The sequence below is a fragment of the Athene cunicularia genome, assembly GCF_003259725.1.
Source record: "Athene cunicularia isolate RWA chromosome 1 unlocalized genomic scaffold, athCun1 chr1_part2, whole genome shotgun sequence".
NCBI classification, from domain to species: Eukaryota; Metazoa; Chordata; class Aves; order Strigiformes; family Strigidae; genus Athene; species Athene cunicularia.
In genome coordinates, this window is record NW_020799092.1 from 45962521 (window position 1) to 45982265 (window position 19745).

The 19745-nt window shown below is 38.3% G+C and overlaps 1 protein-coding gene across 1 annotated transcript in view; it reads right to left on the reverse strand.

Annotated features, from left to right (window-relative positions):
• Window positions 1–11589: 11589 nt before the first annotated feature.
• The window catches only part of RASSF3 (Ras association domain family member 3), a 97054-nt gene continuing 88898 nt past the window's right edge, over window positions 11590–19745 (reverse strand). Inside the window, exons 3-6 of the mRNA XM_026868634.1 lie at window positions 17930–18037; window positions 16551–16818; window positions 14848–14963; window positions 11590–14480 (exon numbers count right to left, since the gene is read on the reverse strand). Coding sequence (XP_026724435.1) covers window positions 14331–14480; window positions 14848–14963; window positions 16551–16818; window positions 17930–18037 — 642 coding nt within the window. The 3' untranslated portion in view covers window positions 11590–14330. The remainder of the gene's footprint in view (window positions 14481–14847; window positions 14964–16550; window positions 16819–17929; window positions 18038–19745) is intronic.

The window sequence follows — 19745 nt, forward strand, 5'->3', positions numbered from 1 at the left end:
GGTCCCAGGGAACCTTATGTACAGCATCTAGCAAGTCAACATGTGACTACTTTGCACCAGAAGAAACACAGAGGTGAGAGAATGAATTCAAATGCAAGCTGTACTTGCTCATATTTCCTTGGAAACTGATGTAGTTGAATAGATGGAAAACTTTAACAAAAGAGACAATGGAGAAACTGCTGTTCATAATGAAAAGCAGTATGTTCTGCCTCTGGGAAAGAGGAAGAGTAAAATCCTACATAAGGCTTTTTCTAACTTACCTCAACCTCTGTTACAGAGTTGAATTCCTTGAATGATACTGTGCAACTGTTTAAAAATATATACATAACTATTTTCTGAACTACAGAGCAAAGTGATTTGGTACCTTTAACCTGCTTAAGTCTGAGGCTTTCACAAACTACTAAAACAGGTATTTCTGCATTGTATTTTCATTTTTGCTTAACCATGTGGTGTCGGTTTCATTTCTCCCTCAATGCTGTAGCAGTCTTCCTTTAAGTAGAGAAAAATGGCCACTTGAAACAATGCTGCTATTGTTCTTTTGATGCTTCAGCTTATGAAAACTATGAAGTTTATTGTAGCACCACAAGAAAAGGCAGCTCTGTATTACCTAGATACACCTTCCCATTGTGCTCAAAGACATCACTGATGGCCCAAGTGCTGCTACCATCAGGGTCATGGAAGCTTGCCACAGTGTTAATTGTTGTTAATTTCTAAGAACAAACCCTGTTTGTGAAGAAAAATGCTGTAGAATGATAGAGGAGTCACCTGTTTTTAGAAAAAGAAATACATAGTGTTAACACTTCAGTCAAGGGGCAGGGGGGAAATTCCATGACTAGAAAGAAATGGCAATGCTAATATTGCCTTCCAGAGGTTGCTCTAGTCAGATACAGCTGTCAGTCTTTTGATAATATCCACTCAACTGTGTCTAAAGCTGGTGGTCCAGTAATTGCTCACTAATCTTAAAAGTACAGTCAGTGCCTGCTTGCTCAAGAAGGGGGGGAAGTTGTTTGAACTTAATCCAGCTGCCAAAAGCCACCCATTTTCTTAAAACAGGATGACAAGTGACGTGATGGAATACAACTGAATCACCCACTTCAGTGTTTTTCCTGTGCAAGTTCTAGGGAAGAGAAGAAAAAGTAGCATGGTTAATCATAACCAGCTCTGTGACTTGACAAGAATGATTTTGCAGAATTTGTTTTGTATAGCAAAATCCTCCTATTTTCTGTAAAGTGTTCTTCACCTGCCCTGACAACATCATGTTGCTACAAAAAAAGGGCTGAGAACTTGCAACTATGGGCTACTTTTGTCAGTGCTGTGTTTTCTACTTTATAAATGGTTTCTCAGTATTACCACAACAGTAGAACTGCCTAAATGTTCCAGAAAAATCTAAGTTAGTATGTGTTTAGTGTGCTGGCTGGTAAAGTTGAAGTTATTCTTCATTAGGAAACACAAGAGACTGCAAGTTATTTGACACTTAAAAAAAAAAAAAAGCACTTTTTTGTGACACTGATAGTTAATACTAGACAGTGCCAAAGTTACCTTTGTAATAAATCTCTTCAGGAATGGATACGGTCCTAAAGCATCCAGAAAAGGAGAAAAGAAACTAGTAGAGCAAGTAGTAGATAATCCAACACTGTATGAGCCTGTGTTTGATAACCTGATGTTGTCTGGATACCTAGGCAAGTTCTCCCCCCCCAATTTTTTTTTTTCTGCGTTAACTCCACTCACCCAATAGCTGTATAAAGGGAATTTTGTACATGAGTTACAGTGGCTCCTGCAAAATACAGCAAGCTTAATGCTGTGGAAGATCCATCATTTTGATTCATGCAGGGAATTTTTCAAAACACAGAAAAGGACTCTGCAGGAAGCAGTAAATGCAAAGAGGGACTAAACTTGAATAATGATGATTGGTCAAAAACCTCATCTTTCTACATGTAACAAACAGTACCCCACCTCCTGGTTCTATTACAAAAATCTGTTCATAGAAAATGTGCCTGTTAAATGAAAGCTAAAATTAAATTTGGCTTTAAGACTTCCATGAAAAAAAAAATCTTTTAAAAACACTGACTCCCTTTAAAGTGGGAAAAATGGAGTGTTATGCTAATCATAATGATGCAGTGACACTTGTCCTCTGAGGTCTATTTTAACTGTAATAATAGATTCATCAGGATAATTGTAGTTGAGTCTGAGGGAATTAGCACCCAACATATCAGTAAATCAGTACAAATACCATTTGGCAGTGGGAATAGCAACTGTTAATTCTAGGTAGATATTAACTAAAACCTGTGACTTGCAGTAGAAAAAAGTCATTTAGACTGTTTCTAATAACCCTGTTAACTGAACATCTTCAGTTAACATTTTTAGAAAAGAACATGAAAATCATGTCTACAAATTGGTTAAATACATGTAATATAAACTAACATAATATTTTCAGTTTAGGAGGGGAATGATGTTTAACATTAACATATGATTCTAAATGTGCCAGTTTCTGCTATTAATGTGATTTCACAGGGAGACAGCACAATCCCACTTGCCATGTACAAGCACTGTTACAGTGTCATAGGCTGAGAGGTGACCAAGATGGTTTGTTTCAATTACCTTAATCAGTACATCTAATGAGAAACTAGCTATCAAAATACCTGGTTTCAATTAGAACAGAAAATATTCAGAAGTTGTATTAACATAAATTAGATAAAACTAGATTTTACAGAATGGCAGATGGCATCTTTATAAAAACAATAAGCTCGTACCACTAAAGGAGCAAAGGATTCTGTTCATTTCCCAGGCTGATCACAGCTTTCTTACAAAAACAGGGGAACATGGGGGTTACAAAGCCCAGAGTTCAAAATATGTTATTCTGCAGTTCCCGCTTTAGCAAAGTACTGAGGTCTGTCAGGCTTCTGTGAGCAATTAAAACTTCACATCAAAGCAGAAAGCATTCATGAGTGTTTTGCTAAAGCAAGTAAACAGCTGACATTTTACTTCTGATATGTTTCTTCTGCTAAAAATATGCAAAGCAGCTTTGAATTATATGCACATAAGCCATGTGAAGAGGAAACTGCTTTTATGTTTGTCATTTGTACTGGCAACCCCTTGTGAAGTCTGAAATACTAAATGGCAAACATGATGTACTGCTAAACAATAATTCTGATAGCTTTAAGAATAGCGAGCAACACATAAGAGACTTCAACTATTCTTTTTTTTTTTTTTCCATTTAATAACTTGGATCTCAATTCCCACCCCTTAAATGAAATATATTTCCCTTCACATGATTTTTCTCCTTGCTTAATTTTATCCACAGTTCTGGTAGTAAAGAGGACACTCGTAAACCTTATGTCTGTGACCTCACTGAATTTCAGCTTTAAAGTTTATTCTAGATAAAGCTTTACTCAAAGGCTACGACTACACAGAAGATACCTTCAACTACACCAGCAATTTTCTGCCTTGCATGTACTGTTGTGTAAGAGCATGCTTGTAAACAGATACTAGAGAGAATCTAACATGCTGTAAAAATCCATGCTGTGTTGTATCACATGACAATTTCTTGGGTACTCATACCTGGAGGTTAGGTGGTTGGGTTTTTTTTTTTCAGAAAAGCAGCTACAGCAGAGCACAGCCCATCCTCTGCCTTAGGGCTCCAACATGCAGCATTCATAGCATGCCTGGCTAAAACACACAATCAGAAAAAGCTTGTCTCTTCTGCAGCTTGGTACAGGGTGCTGCCAGCACAAAAATTAACACTTAAACTGCCTGAACAAATGGCTACAACGATTACCTCATCTCACCTCATATTTGTGATGTTGTCTTTCCCACTTGAGTCCATAAAATAAATCAAATTTTTCTTTGCTATTTCTAATCCATTTCAGAATTTGAGATGCAGCCCATCTGCACATAGTTAATAAAAATAACTACTGATTAAAGTAAGTACAAAACCATATGTTCAAAGTTACTCAAATCCACACAAGATTAAGATTTCGGACATTGAAATTCCAAATCTTATAGTTAATGCTATCCTTAATTTGTCCCAAGCTGAAGTCCAAGCTCCAAATCACTTCCATTTGGAGGGAAATATGTTCATATTGCAGCTCAACATAACACACACCAAACCAAAAGTCTCTGACCAATAACATTGCTTTTGTTTTCTTCTGTTTTTAAACAAATCTTAAAAATATAAAGCAAATGGGCTTTCAACAGTCCCTGTCCCCACACTCACTAGTACTCGTCTCAACTGATTAAAGTGCCTTAATCTTCCAATTTATACATAAGCATGAGGACCAAACCCAAGATCAGTTAACTTCCCATTAACTGTAGCTTCACCTTTTTCGCTTTATAGCAGGAGGGTTTTCCCTCCTGTCCTTGGATTGACTTTGTACAGGCCTAAATAAGAGTCTACTGCAGTCACGTCACCGTCTTGATCCATTCAGACTCCATGGGGCCAGCTGCATATTTGTTCATAGTCTGGAGTTCCCGAGATACAAATAGGACAATGTTTAAGACCAGGAGATTGACAAAATGGAAATCCCAAAATGCAAAGGCTGAAAAGCACTAAACTGTCATCCTTGCATAAACCAGGTCCCTAAAAGCTTCCTTAAACTGTCTCTAAAAGGAACTCGCAAAGGAAGTGGCAGTATAATGTTGATCTAGTCATCTCCATTCCTTATTACTTAAGAAAAAAATTGCTCTCAGCCTTCAAAGAAATTCAGCTGTACTCTGTTTTCCCAGACAACTTCACAGATTACTGAAGAACTGGTAGGATTACTAAATCAGTAAACCAAAATGGATTACCTGTTGTTTATTTTATATCCCCAAGAAAATGATGGAGGAAAACTGCTTCCCTTCAGCTCAGTTCCACAGGTCACACAAAAGTCCTGTAAGTAATCCTCAGGTAAAACTGCAAAAACAGATCTACTGTGTTTATTACTGTTATAGTGAGCAGTCTTCCTGAGCGCAGTGAAATTAGTAAAGGTTGACATCCTTCGGTTTTGTGACCTAATGCCCTCTACTCTGAAACATGTATTTTCCCCCAGTACTCCAGCAATCAAGGGACAACATCCTTGACAGCTCACTAGAGCTGTAACACATCAGTAACACAAGCTGAATGACAGCTGCCAAAACGCTAACAGCTGAGTTCTGGTCTCACTCCAAATGTATCAATCATTTTGGTCACATTTTTGGTTTCTTGATGTCCACATAGTCAGTTATTTACATAAGACTCAAAGAAGTTCAGTAATCTTTGAGAATTCTTTCAAATTCAGTCGAGACTAGCCCATAGCACAGGGACTTTGGGGATAGGGAAGGCACCTACACAACTGTCCCATGTTTAGGAGACCAGGCTAAAGCCAATCAACTCTTTTAATGGCTTGCCAGGCCTGCTTGATTCATTAAAAAGGAACAGGATAAAAATGTAAATATATCAGTGCTTGTCTTCCTCATTTACAAGTAAGGAAAGAAAACGCAACCTTGCAGTCCAGTTACTGGTGATGGTACCAGGACACACTATTCTGAGTCTCTGATTCCTTTGTAAGATTTCAACTGTTTCTAAAACACATTTTGATCTTGAGGCAGGAAAATAATTGGATAAATCGTGTCTTTAGCCCACCCTCAGAAAGCTTTGTATAGGACTTCTATAAAATGTTGTTCTTTATTTAAATGGCAATCCATGGCAAGTCAGTGCCAAGGGCTGGAGAAGTGTGACATTATGCCTTAATCCTGCCTACGTTAGGAAAAACTACAGGACTGCAATAGGCATCTCCTTAAAATTTGCATAAAAGAATCAGCAAATGTTAAGGGTAGCTGAAACAGCGCTTCAGTTTCTCATTCTGTGACATTTATATGAAGAAGTTGTCATTTTCACATGAAAACCGTTGCTCACCACATTTCAGGCATATCCTGCGCATTTGAGTAATGAAATGCAGCTAGTCACCACTGATCATCCAGTTTCCATCCACAGTACCAGTGTAGATATTACCTTAAAATATATTAGAAAACTGTTTTCTAAAGGGGACCAAGGCAAAGAAAACTGACCATAAAAGAAGGTCATTCCTCATTATTGTGAGCCCTGCCTCCTTGCTCCTATTTTATATATTCTATGCACACACAAAGCCACGAAATAGGAAACAATACAGCTTTCTGTTTTTTAAAAATAAAGTAAGAGCAATAATAAATTGCAGACTATAAAAATATGAATTGTTCATGTTTATTTTAAATAAACATAATACATTAAAATCTATTTTAAGACTCCTCGGGGTAAGCACCAAGCAAAGGCTTCAAGCATGCGACTGAAGATTGATAGGGATACTCTCATGCTGTCAATAAAAATCACTGGAAGCATCAGTGATGATCTACCTTTCCATCCTGAGGATTCTGCCGTGTTACCAGCTAGCTAAAATGTTCAGTAGAGGGAATTAAAACATTACAATGACTCATCCAAAAGAAGAAAGTAACCCTTCTCCTAGGACATTAAAATCCTAAGCAAAAGAAACAAGTGTGGGTTGTTTGTTTTTTAAAGCTGTGCTTTGTTTTTCAACCACCAGAATAATACCAAAAATGGGTAAGTTTGCATTAAAGGACTAAGCACTTCTTCTATTAGATACCTGCTTAGCAGTTGCTTTCTCTTTTAAAGTGTTTAAATTAACAAGGCAAAAACCTCACAGGAAGTCTTCACATCTTTTTGATGTCATGTTATGAGTCCAAAAACTTCTCTGTAAAGTATCAAAAGAAAAACACTAGCAGTGATTAAGCCCCACCTTTGAAAAATAGCATCCTTCTACCTTTTGACTAGTCCAGGCTCTGAAATAGTACAATGTACATGATCAATCATTGACTTACTGTTCAACAAAATAAACTTTTAGTGTAAAGTCTGTTATCTGTCTGGAAACATTCCTCTGATTTGTCTTTTATTTACCTAGATTGAACTAGAGTAAACATTATTTTCTTTACATGTGACCTGCATTTTCACCCTAGCCATGTTTGCATTTTAAAATGTGCACTGTCACTTGGCAACAGATGTTAAAAGATACTCCATACTTTGGAAACTCCATAAAAGTTATGCTACATTTCTGTGCCTGTATTACTTAAAAAACACAAGATTCTGACTTTGCCTAATGAGCACTTGCACCAGAGCATATAAAAAATGTCTAGCATCTGCTCACTTACATCTATGGAAAAATGCTATGAGCAAATAGGAGAGATTCTCAAAGTATCAGCTGTCAGATCTAGATTAAAAGAATCGCCTAGGATTACTGGCATATAGAAAGCACCTGTTTATCCGAAGGGAGAACTTCAGAGCCACTCTTCAATACAACAGCTTTGCCTGGGAAAAAACAGAGGCTGAACTTTGCTGTCACAGAATACACTGGCATTCTAATGCCTTCTGAGGCATGCTGGAAGCAGCTGAAATTTCTGATCGCATACCAGATTCCGTATTTGAAGAGAGAAATCTTAGACTTCTAATGCTATTTTCTGTCATGCTATGCACTAGGCTATGATGCTATATTTAGATTTATATAGCTGGTGAAAGTGGGGTTTGCACTAGACTTCTCTTACAGGTATTTGTAGTAAAGTGAAGGCAAAACAGAACGACTCTAATTACCTGTAATACCCTGTCTTATTCATATGGAAAACAGCATTTACATAAATCAGGCAACATCACCACAACAATTCGACAACCTTGGTCATATTGTATGATTTCAACTGACTGAATTCAGTCTCCTGAAACATCTTAAACTCCAGGAAGATCCACGGTAGAATTAACACACTCAAGAAAAATTGAACCAAAACGGTACTTTATACAGCGTCATGAAAGGGGTTAGACTGGGCAACACAGAGCATTTGCAGGATTAGTCCTCATATTTAAAATACACTCTGCAGAACTCCAGTTGTGAATGCTACCCTTTCTGTAGAGGAAGAGGTAGAGAACAAAAGGTGCAATAAAGAGACAATTTAGAATAGCACCTCTGAGGAAAGTAGGAAGGAAACAGCTTTAAGAAGACATTTGCTAGGAATGGGTTCCTCAGTGCAGGGTGTTGAGCTAGGTTGCTTCCAGGCCTATGCTGCTATGACTGAAAATGCTTCTAATTTCAGCTTGCACAAAGGCAAACAAGAATGTTCTGGATGATTACCTCTCACCTCTGTAGCACACAAGACAGTATCTTTCAGAAGAACATGTCTTGGGCTGTTCAGCATTTCCTTGAAAATTACCATAAAACTAGCACCAACAGTAAGGGAGGGTGTGTCTGAACTGCCTGGCTCAAGCTGCTTTGGACTGGGAGTTGCCTACTTCTTGGTACTGCCTACTACAGGAATCTATTTTATCCACTTACACATCAAGAGGAAAATAATTCCTCCAGAACAGGTAAGTCCCAAGTTCACAGCACTAAACCTGTTCTAAACAGAAGATTAGTGTCTCTCTCCTACTTGGCTTTCATCACAGTCCCTGCTTCTGTCACACTCCGGGTCAGAGTTGTTGGAAAGATGCAAAATGTGCTGCTCTACACCCTTCTGCTTCCCACCATCTGCAAGGTTTCTACCATTTTGCCACCTCACAGCTGCCAGACAACTAAGATGAATAACTATGTGGACAGGTAAGAGGAAGTTTTATATTACGGTGAAAAGTTCTTTCATATCCCAAGCTGCTCTAAAAACATGCTTTTGAGAACTATGCAAATTTTTAAACAACTCCCATTTGCCTTCCCTCTTTAGCTCTGTGTTTAATAACAGCTTTTGAAATAAGAGCACGCTGAACTCGGTGACTGAGCTCAAGCAGCAAATTAACACTGCTTTTGGAGACCTGAAACAGAAAAAAACCCCAAAGGCTTGCCCAAAGGCAAGCTTATCACTGTGTCAAAGTCCCAAGCTTAGACTCATGTTTGGAAGAATTCTCACAAAAAATCTTCAGCTGCTTTTGCAAGTTACTTATAAGAATATGCCATTTTATACATTTTAAAAATTATATTTAATAAGAGTTCAATATGTTGCCATTTGTGGGTCTACAGTTTCTTTTAATACAGCAGTAGGACATTTGCTGTGTCCTTGGGAACAGCAGATAACAACATGTTCTGGAATATTTACAGGGAAATATTTACAAATGTGAAGATACAGAAAAAATACAAGTATCTTAATATTTTTTGAGCAGCTGTTTAGCAAACGTTCCTATTTTTCTTTCTCTGGATTTAAATATTAAGTCTTCTCCTTTAGTAACTTGACCAAGCAGATGCATCAGGTGCATAACATGTGGCAGATTTATATCTTTACCCATTTGGAAGTTACCTACTCACCTTCATCATCAACAGTAGAAGACTCAGGACCTTTCAGTCATCCTGTAAAGATTCTTTGTCCACTCTGAAGCTTTTTATTCACTTGCAATGATCCAACTAAGGCAGGACGTGGCTTTTCAAAATTGTCCCAGATGAATTATAAGATGCAAGAAACAAGATAACATTAGACTATAAAATTATTTGAAGGGGAAGCATCCAAAGATACTAGTAACAAGGTATTCTCTTTTTTTAAAGATTTTGTTAAAACTATTAGTATTTGTTTAAACTATTACTTAAAACTAAATTAACAATTATGTGGGTCTTGCAGGACTAGACTAAAAAGAATACAGACCTTTTCTGAAATCAATACAAACACAAAATAGCCATCATCCTACAGACTTTTATTCTCTGTCATTGGTCTGAGATCTACTAACACTCTCTCTACATTTATGTATGAATATTGCATTAGTCAGCATTGTTTTGGTTTAAATTTGCTTGTTTAAAGTGTTTCTATTTTCCAGTTTTGTATGAGAAACAGAATCTCTCCAGCATATGAACTTAAGTAGCATGCTTTATATGCTCCTGCAGGATGAGAAGTACAGAAGTTTTGAAAGCACAGGCATTTCCTGGCAAACGCAAGTGTGCTATCAAACTTTAAGCAGGGGAATGTCCACGAACTGTCCTGTATGACTGGGTGATGGTAAAAAGTAAATTCTAGCAAAAGTTGCAAGGACTGCAGCTGGAAACCCCCAAGCTGGGAAACAGAGGAAAACAATTGTATACTCATGCACATACAGGAGGATGGCAGGAGGAGAGCAAGAAGAGTCAATTTTTCTTTTTTTCAAAGGTTAAAAAATTTCAGTGCTAAAAATTAAGACTGAAGGAAGACAAAGCAGACTGCAACACCTGGCTATCCCCGCCATGGAGAGGAGTGGCCCAGCTGCTCCATGGGCAGTACTGTTCTCCTGCTCTGTCTCTGCACTGGAGCTCCTCTGTTCTCTGGACAGGTGATCCAGCCCCTGAACCAGCCAAAACCCACAAGGTTTCTTTTGCCAAGTTGTATTTCTAGTTGTACATAACTGCTGTAGGCAGAGATACAAAGCTCAGTTACTTGTGTGGTGAGCAACGTCGCTGACTCTAGTATCTTTAAAGCCTTTTACCAACCTTACCCTAGCTGAGTATCGGAGCATTTGCTATTAAGAGGTTTTACTAAGTGCATACATAGTCATAATGTGGTTGTCGCACCAATAAAGCTATGAGGTGTCACATGAATCAGCCTTCAAGGAACTGGTCAAACCATTATCATCTCTTCTGCAGGGCCACAATGCCCAGGGCAGCACAACAGAGAAGTCAAAGCAAACAGCAAAGTAGCTCTGTTCTACCAATTCAGTTAGGGAGGATTAAACCGATTTTAACACAAAATAAGCAACTAGAAAATTAAACACGCATGTTTGCAGAGAAAACCAATAAAAAGTGTTTAAAGATAAAAAGGGGCAAAAAGTGTTTCCTGAGAGAGGACCTGGGTATCGCCTCCAGCCCAGGACACTTCTTCAGTGCATTTGCCTCATCTTCCTGCAAGAGGTTTTATTTTTATGGGAAGAAACCGCTCGCCCATGGGCTTTCCCACTCAACTAAGGTGGGACATCACCCACTGTGAGCCTGTGTCTCTGCTCCCTCTATGGCAGAGTCGGTTCTGTGAGGGGAAAGCCCTGCTCCAGCCTTGCTCACCGTCTTCGTGAGGGCAAACCATGGCGGGCCCTCGGCTCTCTCCACCTCCTCCACCACCACCCGCCCGGGGAGGCCTCACGCACCGCCGCCGGCCCTCCCAGGGGCAGGAGTACACCCCCGGCCTTTCCTCCCTCCTTCCCAGCCCAGCGCTTACAGGGCGTCGAGGCGGGAGGGAGGCAGCGGGAATCACTCCCCTCAGTGCCTTCCGGCCAGGAGACATAAAGTGAGAGCGGCTCCTCCTGCACCCCTCCGGCCGGGCTGAGCGTGAGGAAAATGTGGGGAAAAAAAAGTAAATTTCAAAGTATGTGTATAGATTTCAAAGTATGTGGTTGGTTTTTTTTCCCTTGTTGTATTTGAAAGCATCGATTGGTTTAGTTTTTCTGTATTATTCTTTACCAAAATCAGGAGACAAAACTAAATAGGTATACAAGAATGACTGGAACACACATACTGAAGTGTATCTGTTGTTCCAAGCAAATTTATGCTTCAGGCAAACTGCATTTCCCCACACAATTTACTGCTATGAGGAAGTCTCATCTGGCATCAAAGTGATCACAGCACAAGCTTCAGGTAACAGAAAAAAATAAACACACATCACAGAACTAAGTATTGCCAACTTCAACTTTAATAATGGAACCATTACTTTTTTGCCATTTTGGTAATAACTTTAAGGGGAATAAAAACTTCCCTACAAAAATAAAATTAAGCTTGTCAAAATTATAAATAGTTTAAATGTTTGTTTTTAAAGACATACATTTTAATGTTTCTCTGCATTTCCCCCCCCCCTTTCATTTAATCATTCTGGTACCATCATATAATGAAATGAAAACAGTTTTGCAACAAAAGCTCTGACAGTTAAATTTGACACTAAAATTAGAAAAGAAAAACCGACTAGGCATGACCATCTCTTAAATTAAAGCAGTTGTAATTGCCAGTGTGTAAAAAAAAAAAAAAGAGAGAAAAAGAAAAAAATAACTCCCCACACGACATCTTACAATAATTAACCATGGACTAAGACAAAATTAAAATAAAAGTTTATTTTGGTCCCCCACCCCCACCCTCTTCACCCCAAATCAAGACTCATAGTGCATACAACACTGATTGAGGTTTTTGGCTGAAGTAAATGCAGATGCGCCTACTTAAAAGACTGATAGTTTAGTTCAAGTAAAAACAAAATTCACATATTTTTTATACTCTACTTTTAAACTCAAACAGTGTTTAAATCTGAGCAACAAATGGTTCAATATTGACAGCGATTATGTAATGATTACATAGTTATGGGCAGATACATAAATCAAGTAGATGTTAACAGAATACCCACCGACATGCTGCTGCGTTCATAGAAAAAAAACAAATTGTAACAAAACATAAAAGCATTCCCTGAACCATTATAAAGTGTCTCACTTGAAGATAATGTTACTAACTCACACATGCACTACAATGTTACATGTGAAATTAAAAAACAAACAAGATATGCCTTATATATACTTTATAGTTAGTCCTACTCTTAAGTTCTCTTAACTTTTTAAAACATTATGATTGTCTCATTAAGCTTGCAAATTTTTTTACCAGAAAACCTGTGAAGAGTTTAAGAAAAAAAGTCTTACTAAGGAAAGGAAACAAAGGCACAATTACATCAAATTAAGGGGAACAGAAGCATCTTGAAGTTTCACAGAGTATCCATTAGATGTCACCAAAGTTTTAACAATTCCTTTGGAATTTAAAACGAATACCCTAAGAGTGGAGGGAAGAAAACCTCACCAACTTCTACTCTTAAGTCTTTAGCACTCCTCCACCTCCCCCCAATATATAACTCATTTCCTCTCTGGCATGATAATGACTGAAGGATCAGTTACTCAAATCTGCCTCATGCTTCTATTGCACACTCACTTCTTTGGTTTCTTTTGAACATGCTTTTTAGATAAATAACTCTGAAAGAACAACAATTATATTTACAGTAACGCGAAAAGTTTTCTTGCTACATTTTTCCTTAAAGGAATTTTACTTGATTCCTTAAATCAAGTAAATCAGCAGTCTGCAGAATTTGGTAATCAGTTTTTCAATTAAGAATTTAAAAATGATAATGAAAAGAACCTTCTGAATTACTAAGCAAGAATTACTAAGCTCAGTCACCAGCCACAGCACATAAATGTTAATTTTCTGCTAAGCTGGAAACATGAATAAGAAATTCTACTTTCTTTGCTTGACTGAGCCTTTAACAAAGAAGCAGAGGAAGCTATTTTTGCCTTTCAGATATGATAATTCAAAATTATCCAGCCTAAAAATGGTTCACTGAGCCAGAGGAAGGATCTGACTTACGATAAAGATCAAATGCATCTGCAGTTATAGCTTATGTCAAAAACACTCGCTAGATGGGTATTTCTCACAGATTTATCTGAGACACTGACCACTTCTCAGAATTCAAGTAAGCAGCTTTTTAGCTTTGCTGCACTCCTCAGACCTCCACTACACATTTATAGAACCAGCTTCTCCAATAATTACTTGTATGTGCAGCTTCATTTCCATTCTTCTTTAACTTTTGCCTCTCATTCCTTCCCCATTATTTCTATTATCTTTATTTCTTTTCCAGTGTGGATTTATGCAGTTAACCCTTAAAACTTACAATATTATAACATCCTAAAACTTTAATCTTGTAGAATTAGTATTTTAACTCTCCTCTGTATAAATACTATTTCCATTTAAAACCAGTCGTCCTGTCAACTGATAGACTTCTCCTCCCTCAACTCTTACCTTCTTTTCAACTTTCTCTTTACCTTCTCCAGAAAGACCACTTCAAAGCCTTCCACAAATTTCACAGAACAAACCACAAGATCTCATATGCTTTCCATCTATAACAGTTCTCCCACAAATTATACAGTAACTATTTGAACACAGAAAGGTAGTGCAAATCAATTTCATCTCAAAGATAGTGCTCCAACTAATTCTTGTCCAGACAGTTTTAGTAATTTAACTCATCAATTTGCACACCCTTACTTGTAAAGCTACCATTAAAGCGAAGAAGAAAAAAATAAAATCTTATTTCATAGCATCCTAGAAAATTGATTACAGTTTCACAGCTTGCACCAAGATAACTTGGAAAACTCTGTAGGCACACACATGGTTGCAAACTGTTGTACAAACATGCAGAATCCCTCACTTGTGGGTGCAAGATGCTAAGTGACCTGGCTTACGGAACTAAGTCTATAGCAAAATTCAGGTACCCTGGCATCACAAAACAGTCTTCTGAATAAAGAAAACTACTCTCTGCTGCTCTTTGTACATTGGGTTTGGCATGCTATACAGACATTTGGTAGCGTGCATTTTTCCTGAGTGTCCTTTGGCCCCCTTTTAACCAGGTTTCCACACCCCACCAAGGGCTTCTTCAAGTTTGTCTCTGTAAGCTGCATAACGCTTCTTTAAGATTTGCAGTTGCTCGTTTTCCTCTTTGTCCAGTATACGCAAGAAGTTTTGCAGTTCAGGAATGCTAAAAGCTTCCCACTGGGAAGAGGAAAAGAGAAAAGGATGGATGAGATGAACAGAAATACACAAATAATTTATACATACAGTATTTTTTAAACAAAACCTCAGACACTCAAAACAATTTCAAACAGCAACATTACCGGGTGCCCTCCTTGCAAATCTTAGGGATCTGAAACCATTTTACTCTCTTAATTTGTTTTTTGTTTTGCAAATACCAATAGGTCAGTCTAACCACAAATTAAATGTTTACAAAAGGCACAAGGTAAATATAACAAGAAAAAAAAAATCTAGTTCCAAAAAATGAATCGTCTTGTCAGCACAGATCAAACAGGGGCCCACTAATCCATGAAGTTAAACAAACAAAACCAGCATGAGTGTAGCATACCATGACTTCTCCAGTTTCATGCTCACGTAGAACAAAACTGAGCATTTCTGTCCTGGGGCCTGCCACAAGACGCAGGTAGAGGGGATGTTCTCGGTCTGAGAGCTTGCATGTATAAACTGCAAGAGAAGAAAATCACAGTAATTACCATCTTTACCAATGATGTTTCAAATATTTTGATTAACACTAGCTAATGTTAGAAAATTTCAGAGACACATATGTGTAGCCACAAAATTCACGTATTCTATATGCTGTCCGTACAGGTTTTGAGCAAATCAGTTTTAGGGAGAATGTAAGCAGATGACTGTTGGTAATGGTGCAACACTACACTCACACAGGAATGAAATGGCTTCTAGTCGACACAATGCACCATCTGAATACATGCAGGGGGAAAAGCACTAGGAAAAAATACAACACAGGTCTGTTGTTATACGTAAGTATTTAAGACATCACAGCTGTGGTATCACCATTCTGATACCTTTTCCACTTCAAGTCTCATACACAAAGTCTAAAAGACAACTCCACCTGCCTGACATGGTTGGCATGACTGACAACCAGAAACATGTGAACTCCTGAAACTGCTCTCAGTGTCCACAGAAGAAGGTGGATTCTACATGCAAGAACACAATGTTGGCAAAACACGCTTTTTGTAAAAATACCTTTTGGATCTTCTGGTATTTCCAAACACAATAAACTACAAACTTCTTGCAGCAGTCAGTGCACTAGGGAAGCCATGTGCACTAATTAACACACATGCCCATAATACTCGTCACCTCAAGAGCTCCCTGCCAATGCAAGGACTTTCAAGTATCACAGATGCTGGTTTCTCCTTTTAAAAACCTGTCCTGTAATTTAATCTCTGCAGTATATCAGGCTACCTGAAATTCAGAGTCTAATAAAGGGGCACATTAAATAAAATGGAAGTGTGTCCTGGATTCAGCGTTAATTTTCTTCCTAGTAGCTGGTGCAGTGCTGCATTTTGGATTTAGTGCAGGATAATGTTGATAACACACTGATGTTTTAGTTGTTGCTAAGCAGTGCTTATCCCAAGTCAAGAATTTTTCAGTTTCCCATGCTCTGCCAGTGAGCAGGTGCACAAGAAGCTGGGAGGGAGCACGGCCAGGACAGCTGACCCAAACTAGCCAGAGGGATATTCCATACCACAGGGCGTCATGCTCAGTGTATCAACTGGGGGGAGCTGGCCTGAGGGGGGCTGGGGGGGCCATCACTGCTCAGGCATCAATCAGTGGGTGGTGAGCAATAGCACTGTGCATCCCTTGTCTTTTCTGGGGTTTTATTTCTCCTTTATTATATTCCTTTTCATTACTATTATTATATTATTATTATATGTCATTCTATTTAGTTATTAAATCATTCTTATCTCAGCCCATGAGTTCCACTTTTCTTCCAAGTCTCCTCCCCATCCCACCAGGAGAGGGGAGGAGTGATCAAGCAGCTGCAAGACACAGATCTGTGTAGAGGATTTAGTAGGTTACTTTGTGAATTATCCTGAAATATCCCTGAATCATTTACTCTCTCACACATGCTATTTTTCATAAGGAAAAAAGACAAGAGAGGGCAAGACTGTCATCTCCATTTATCAGAGTTCTTTTCCCCTGCTTATTTCAAGTACTCACTCCTACAGCACAACTCCCCCCACCCCTCAAACCCCTTCACTACCAAAGTGCCAAAAGCCTAACTTATACCTTGGTCTTCCTTGTGACAGCGTTTATAAAGTGCAAACTTTGCAGGGTTGTCAGCCACAAAAAACTTCTTGAGCAAGGCCTCAATAACTTCACGAACAGTATTGGTGCTGCTGATGTGAAGGGTATTCATGCAGCCATCCGGCAAGTAAAAAGCAGTTTCATTATTGCTGTGAGCACACCTCCCCTGGCTCTGGGAAGACTGCACAGTGATCGGTCTGCATAGTTCCATCTGAACTTTGATGAAGCCAGTGTAAATCCCATTTGTGTTCTGCAACAGGAAGAAAAAGTACCTAACTGTTAAAATTAGTAATGACCAGTTGTGATGTACTAGTGAAGTGAAAAAGAACACTAACACGTATCTTTAGCAACTGATTTTATGCAGAAACACAGAAATTATCTCCCACACTTTATCTGTGCTTGTCAAATTAGTCTAAGGCATTTAGATGCTCAAACCCTGCTGCAATTAAAAAAAAAGAACCAGAGTAAATGCCAATCTAATCAACATTTCAAATTATTTATTCCAGTTGCTTCTGAAAGGCAAAATAGCAAAATTGATCAAACCTTACTGAGCTAGAAAACTTCAGGCAATCTGGTTTTAGGCATATTAAGTCCTGACCCACAGGCAAACACATAACAAAAATCTTTTTAGCGCACAGTCGTACTTATATGGTTCGGGACATAAGGGAATTTCAAAATTTCCATATACTATACAGCTACAGGAATACATAATGTATCAGAAAATCTGGACAATGCAACAACCAAGTAACATCTTACTAAGTAGATAGATGTGAATTTTCTTAGTATGATCTGCAGTAGGCTGGACTGAGTCTTAGACCTGGTCTACACTCCTTGGAAATGAAATGTCTATATGCATTCCATTGCCCTCTGAGTTATGGTGGCAGGGGGAAGGAAGTCTCATGCTGAAAACGTGTATGACTACTCTGAAAATTAGGTCCCCCTATAATAAATATGGCATGTTTTACCTTTTCTCATTGGTTGAGCATCTTTATCAGAGAGATACCTGATTAAAATGTATCTACACAAACAAGATAAATGTATCTTCATGTTTACCAGCTGAGGGTTTTCACATCTGCCAAATTCACGTCTTAGTGTCAACTGAGAGTTTATCTTAAACACATTTCAAATGACACATACATTTGTTTCTACTGCAGTTTATTTCAATTCATATAAAAGAACTATGTGGATAAAACATTTCAGACATGAGATTTAACTTCCAGATTTAAGAGCAAGCCTCTTACAAAGCCATTAAAACAGAGACAGTTTCATATGTAAGATGCTGAGAATAGAATGATTCATAATGCAAAGTTACAGTTCAAATGTTCATATTAAAAATTACAGGAATCCTATACAAAACTTACCAGGGTCATCTTTAATTTATCAGTGACAGATGAATTATAGCTTTCTATCTTCTCTTTAACTTCTTCTTTACTGAGATAAACATGAGGTTCTCTCTCCTTCTGAACATCCTTCAACAGAGACAGCAGTTTTAGAAAACAAAATAAAAAACAATTCTTTTATGACTCTGGGTATGAGCTTTCTGAGTCCAAAAGGTAGTTATTCTACAGAGGCTCAACACAGAGTAATTAGCTGTAGAGCAATAGAAGGGATTAACATGTTAGGCAAATGAAATGGAACACTTGGACTGAATGCAGATGGTTAAATCAACACACCCAAAGACACTTGTGTCCTCCTTTTGCCAACTGTTTTCATTCAAATATTTATCAGCAATATGTAAAACAGCTCAGCTCATTTTACAGCTTGATTTGTTCATGTCAATGCTATGCAATATTGTTAAGAATACAGTTACAATTTTCATGAAATATTACTTAGGGCAGAAGTGCATATTTCTAAACAAATGAATATATATGAAAACAGCAGCACGTACTAACAAGCAACACCAACAATCCCTGTGTGTGCCAACAACGTAGGAGCATCCCTGCATTCCAACGTGACAGACAGTGTATTACGCACGGTCACCAACTACAGCATGAACCAGCACAAGTAACTCTCTAGCTATTTAATGTTACACCAAATTCATGTTTTTTCCATGGGGAAGGAAGGCCCTATTAGATTTTTCAACTGCTGCTTTTACGAGATTGCTACGGATTTTACATACAGAAGTAAAACCAATCCCTGGAGTTGGATTTTATCCAAACAAACATTTGTTCCCAATCCGTATTCCTTCAACAAACTGACGTTCTAAATACACTCCAGTTTCCACCACTAGTACAAATGCCATATATAGTATGAAAGAGTTTCAGATCTCAGCTTTAATGATTTAAGACCTCACTTAGAAAGGGAGAAGCTTTGAAGAAGCTTGAAGCTTTCAGGGTACATCTGAACACAGGAATATACATTCACTGTACGGACAAACCATTAAGTCACAGCGTTCCAATCTGTCCTCACAAGTACATCCCAGCAGAGTTTATCCTAAGAAAGGATTTCCCTGACTGCAGTAGCCAGTCCCGCATCACAGTCTGTTGGACACCACTCAGCACACACACCTTTGCAGGCATTTCAGTTTGCCAGAAGCGACCCCAAAGCTGAGCACATTTGGTGTGGAACTGTAAATTTCCATTTGCCAGACAGAATCTGAAGAACTTTTTCTGTCTCCTAATTTAAAACCAGCTACTTTTAGCTCTTTGGGGCTTAGTTTTGCTTTTCCGATATGGTATTTTACTAAATGACGTGCTGGAGCAGACTTTTTTTCCCATAGCTATAAAAAGAAAGGTGTGGTCTGAATGGAGAACTGAAAGGAGAAACCTTGAATTCTGATCTGGGCTCAGATACTGATTTCCTGCATAACACAGAGAATGTACCTTTATTTCACAGGTCAGGAAACCAAGGCAAAAAGGAACACCAGTAAAATACAACTCTCCTATTAGTTCCCTAAGCACAACTCTTAAGATCGTGTAGCATCTTGCACAGTTGCCAAGCCCCACCTAGTCTATTACAAAGTACCAAATTACTAAGCGTTTTCAGAATTCCAAGTCTCTGTTCTCACTAGCGAAGTTAAGCTTTCCTGTCCTTCTATTTTTCATCCTCCCCCTCCTCCAAACTGCCCTAATAATGACAGATACAGCTTCATCTTCCCAGAGGCTCTTACAGATTTGTAGTGTTCTGTTCAGGGACAAATGAATAGTTATAAAACAAACCAGACACGGGGGGGGGGGG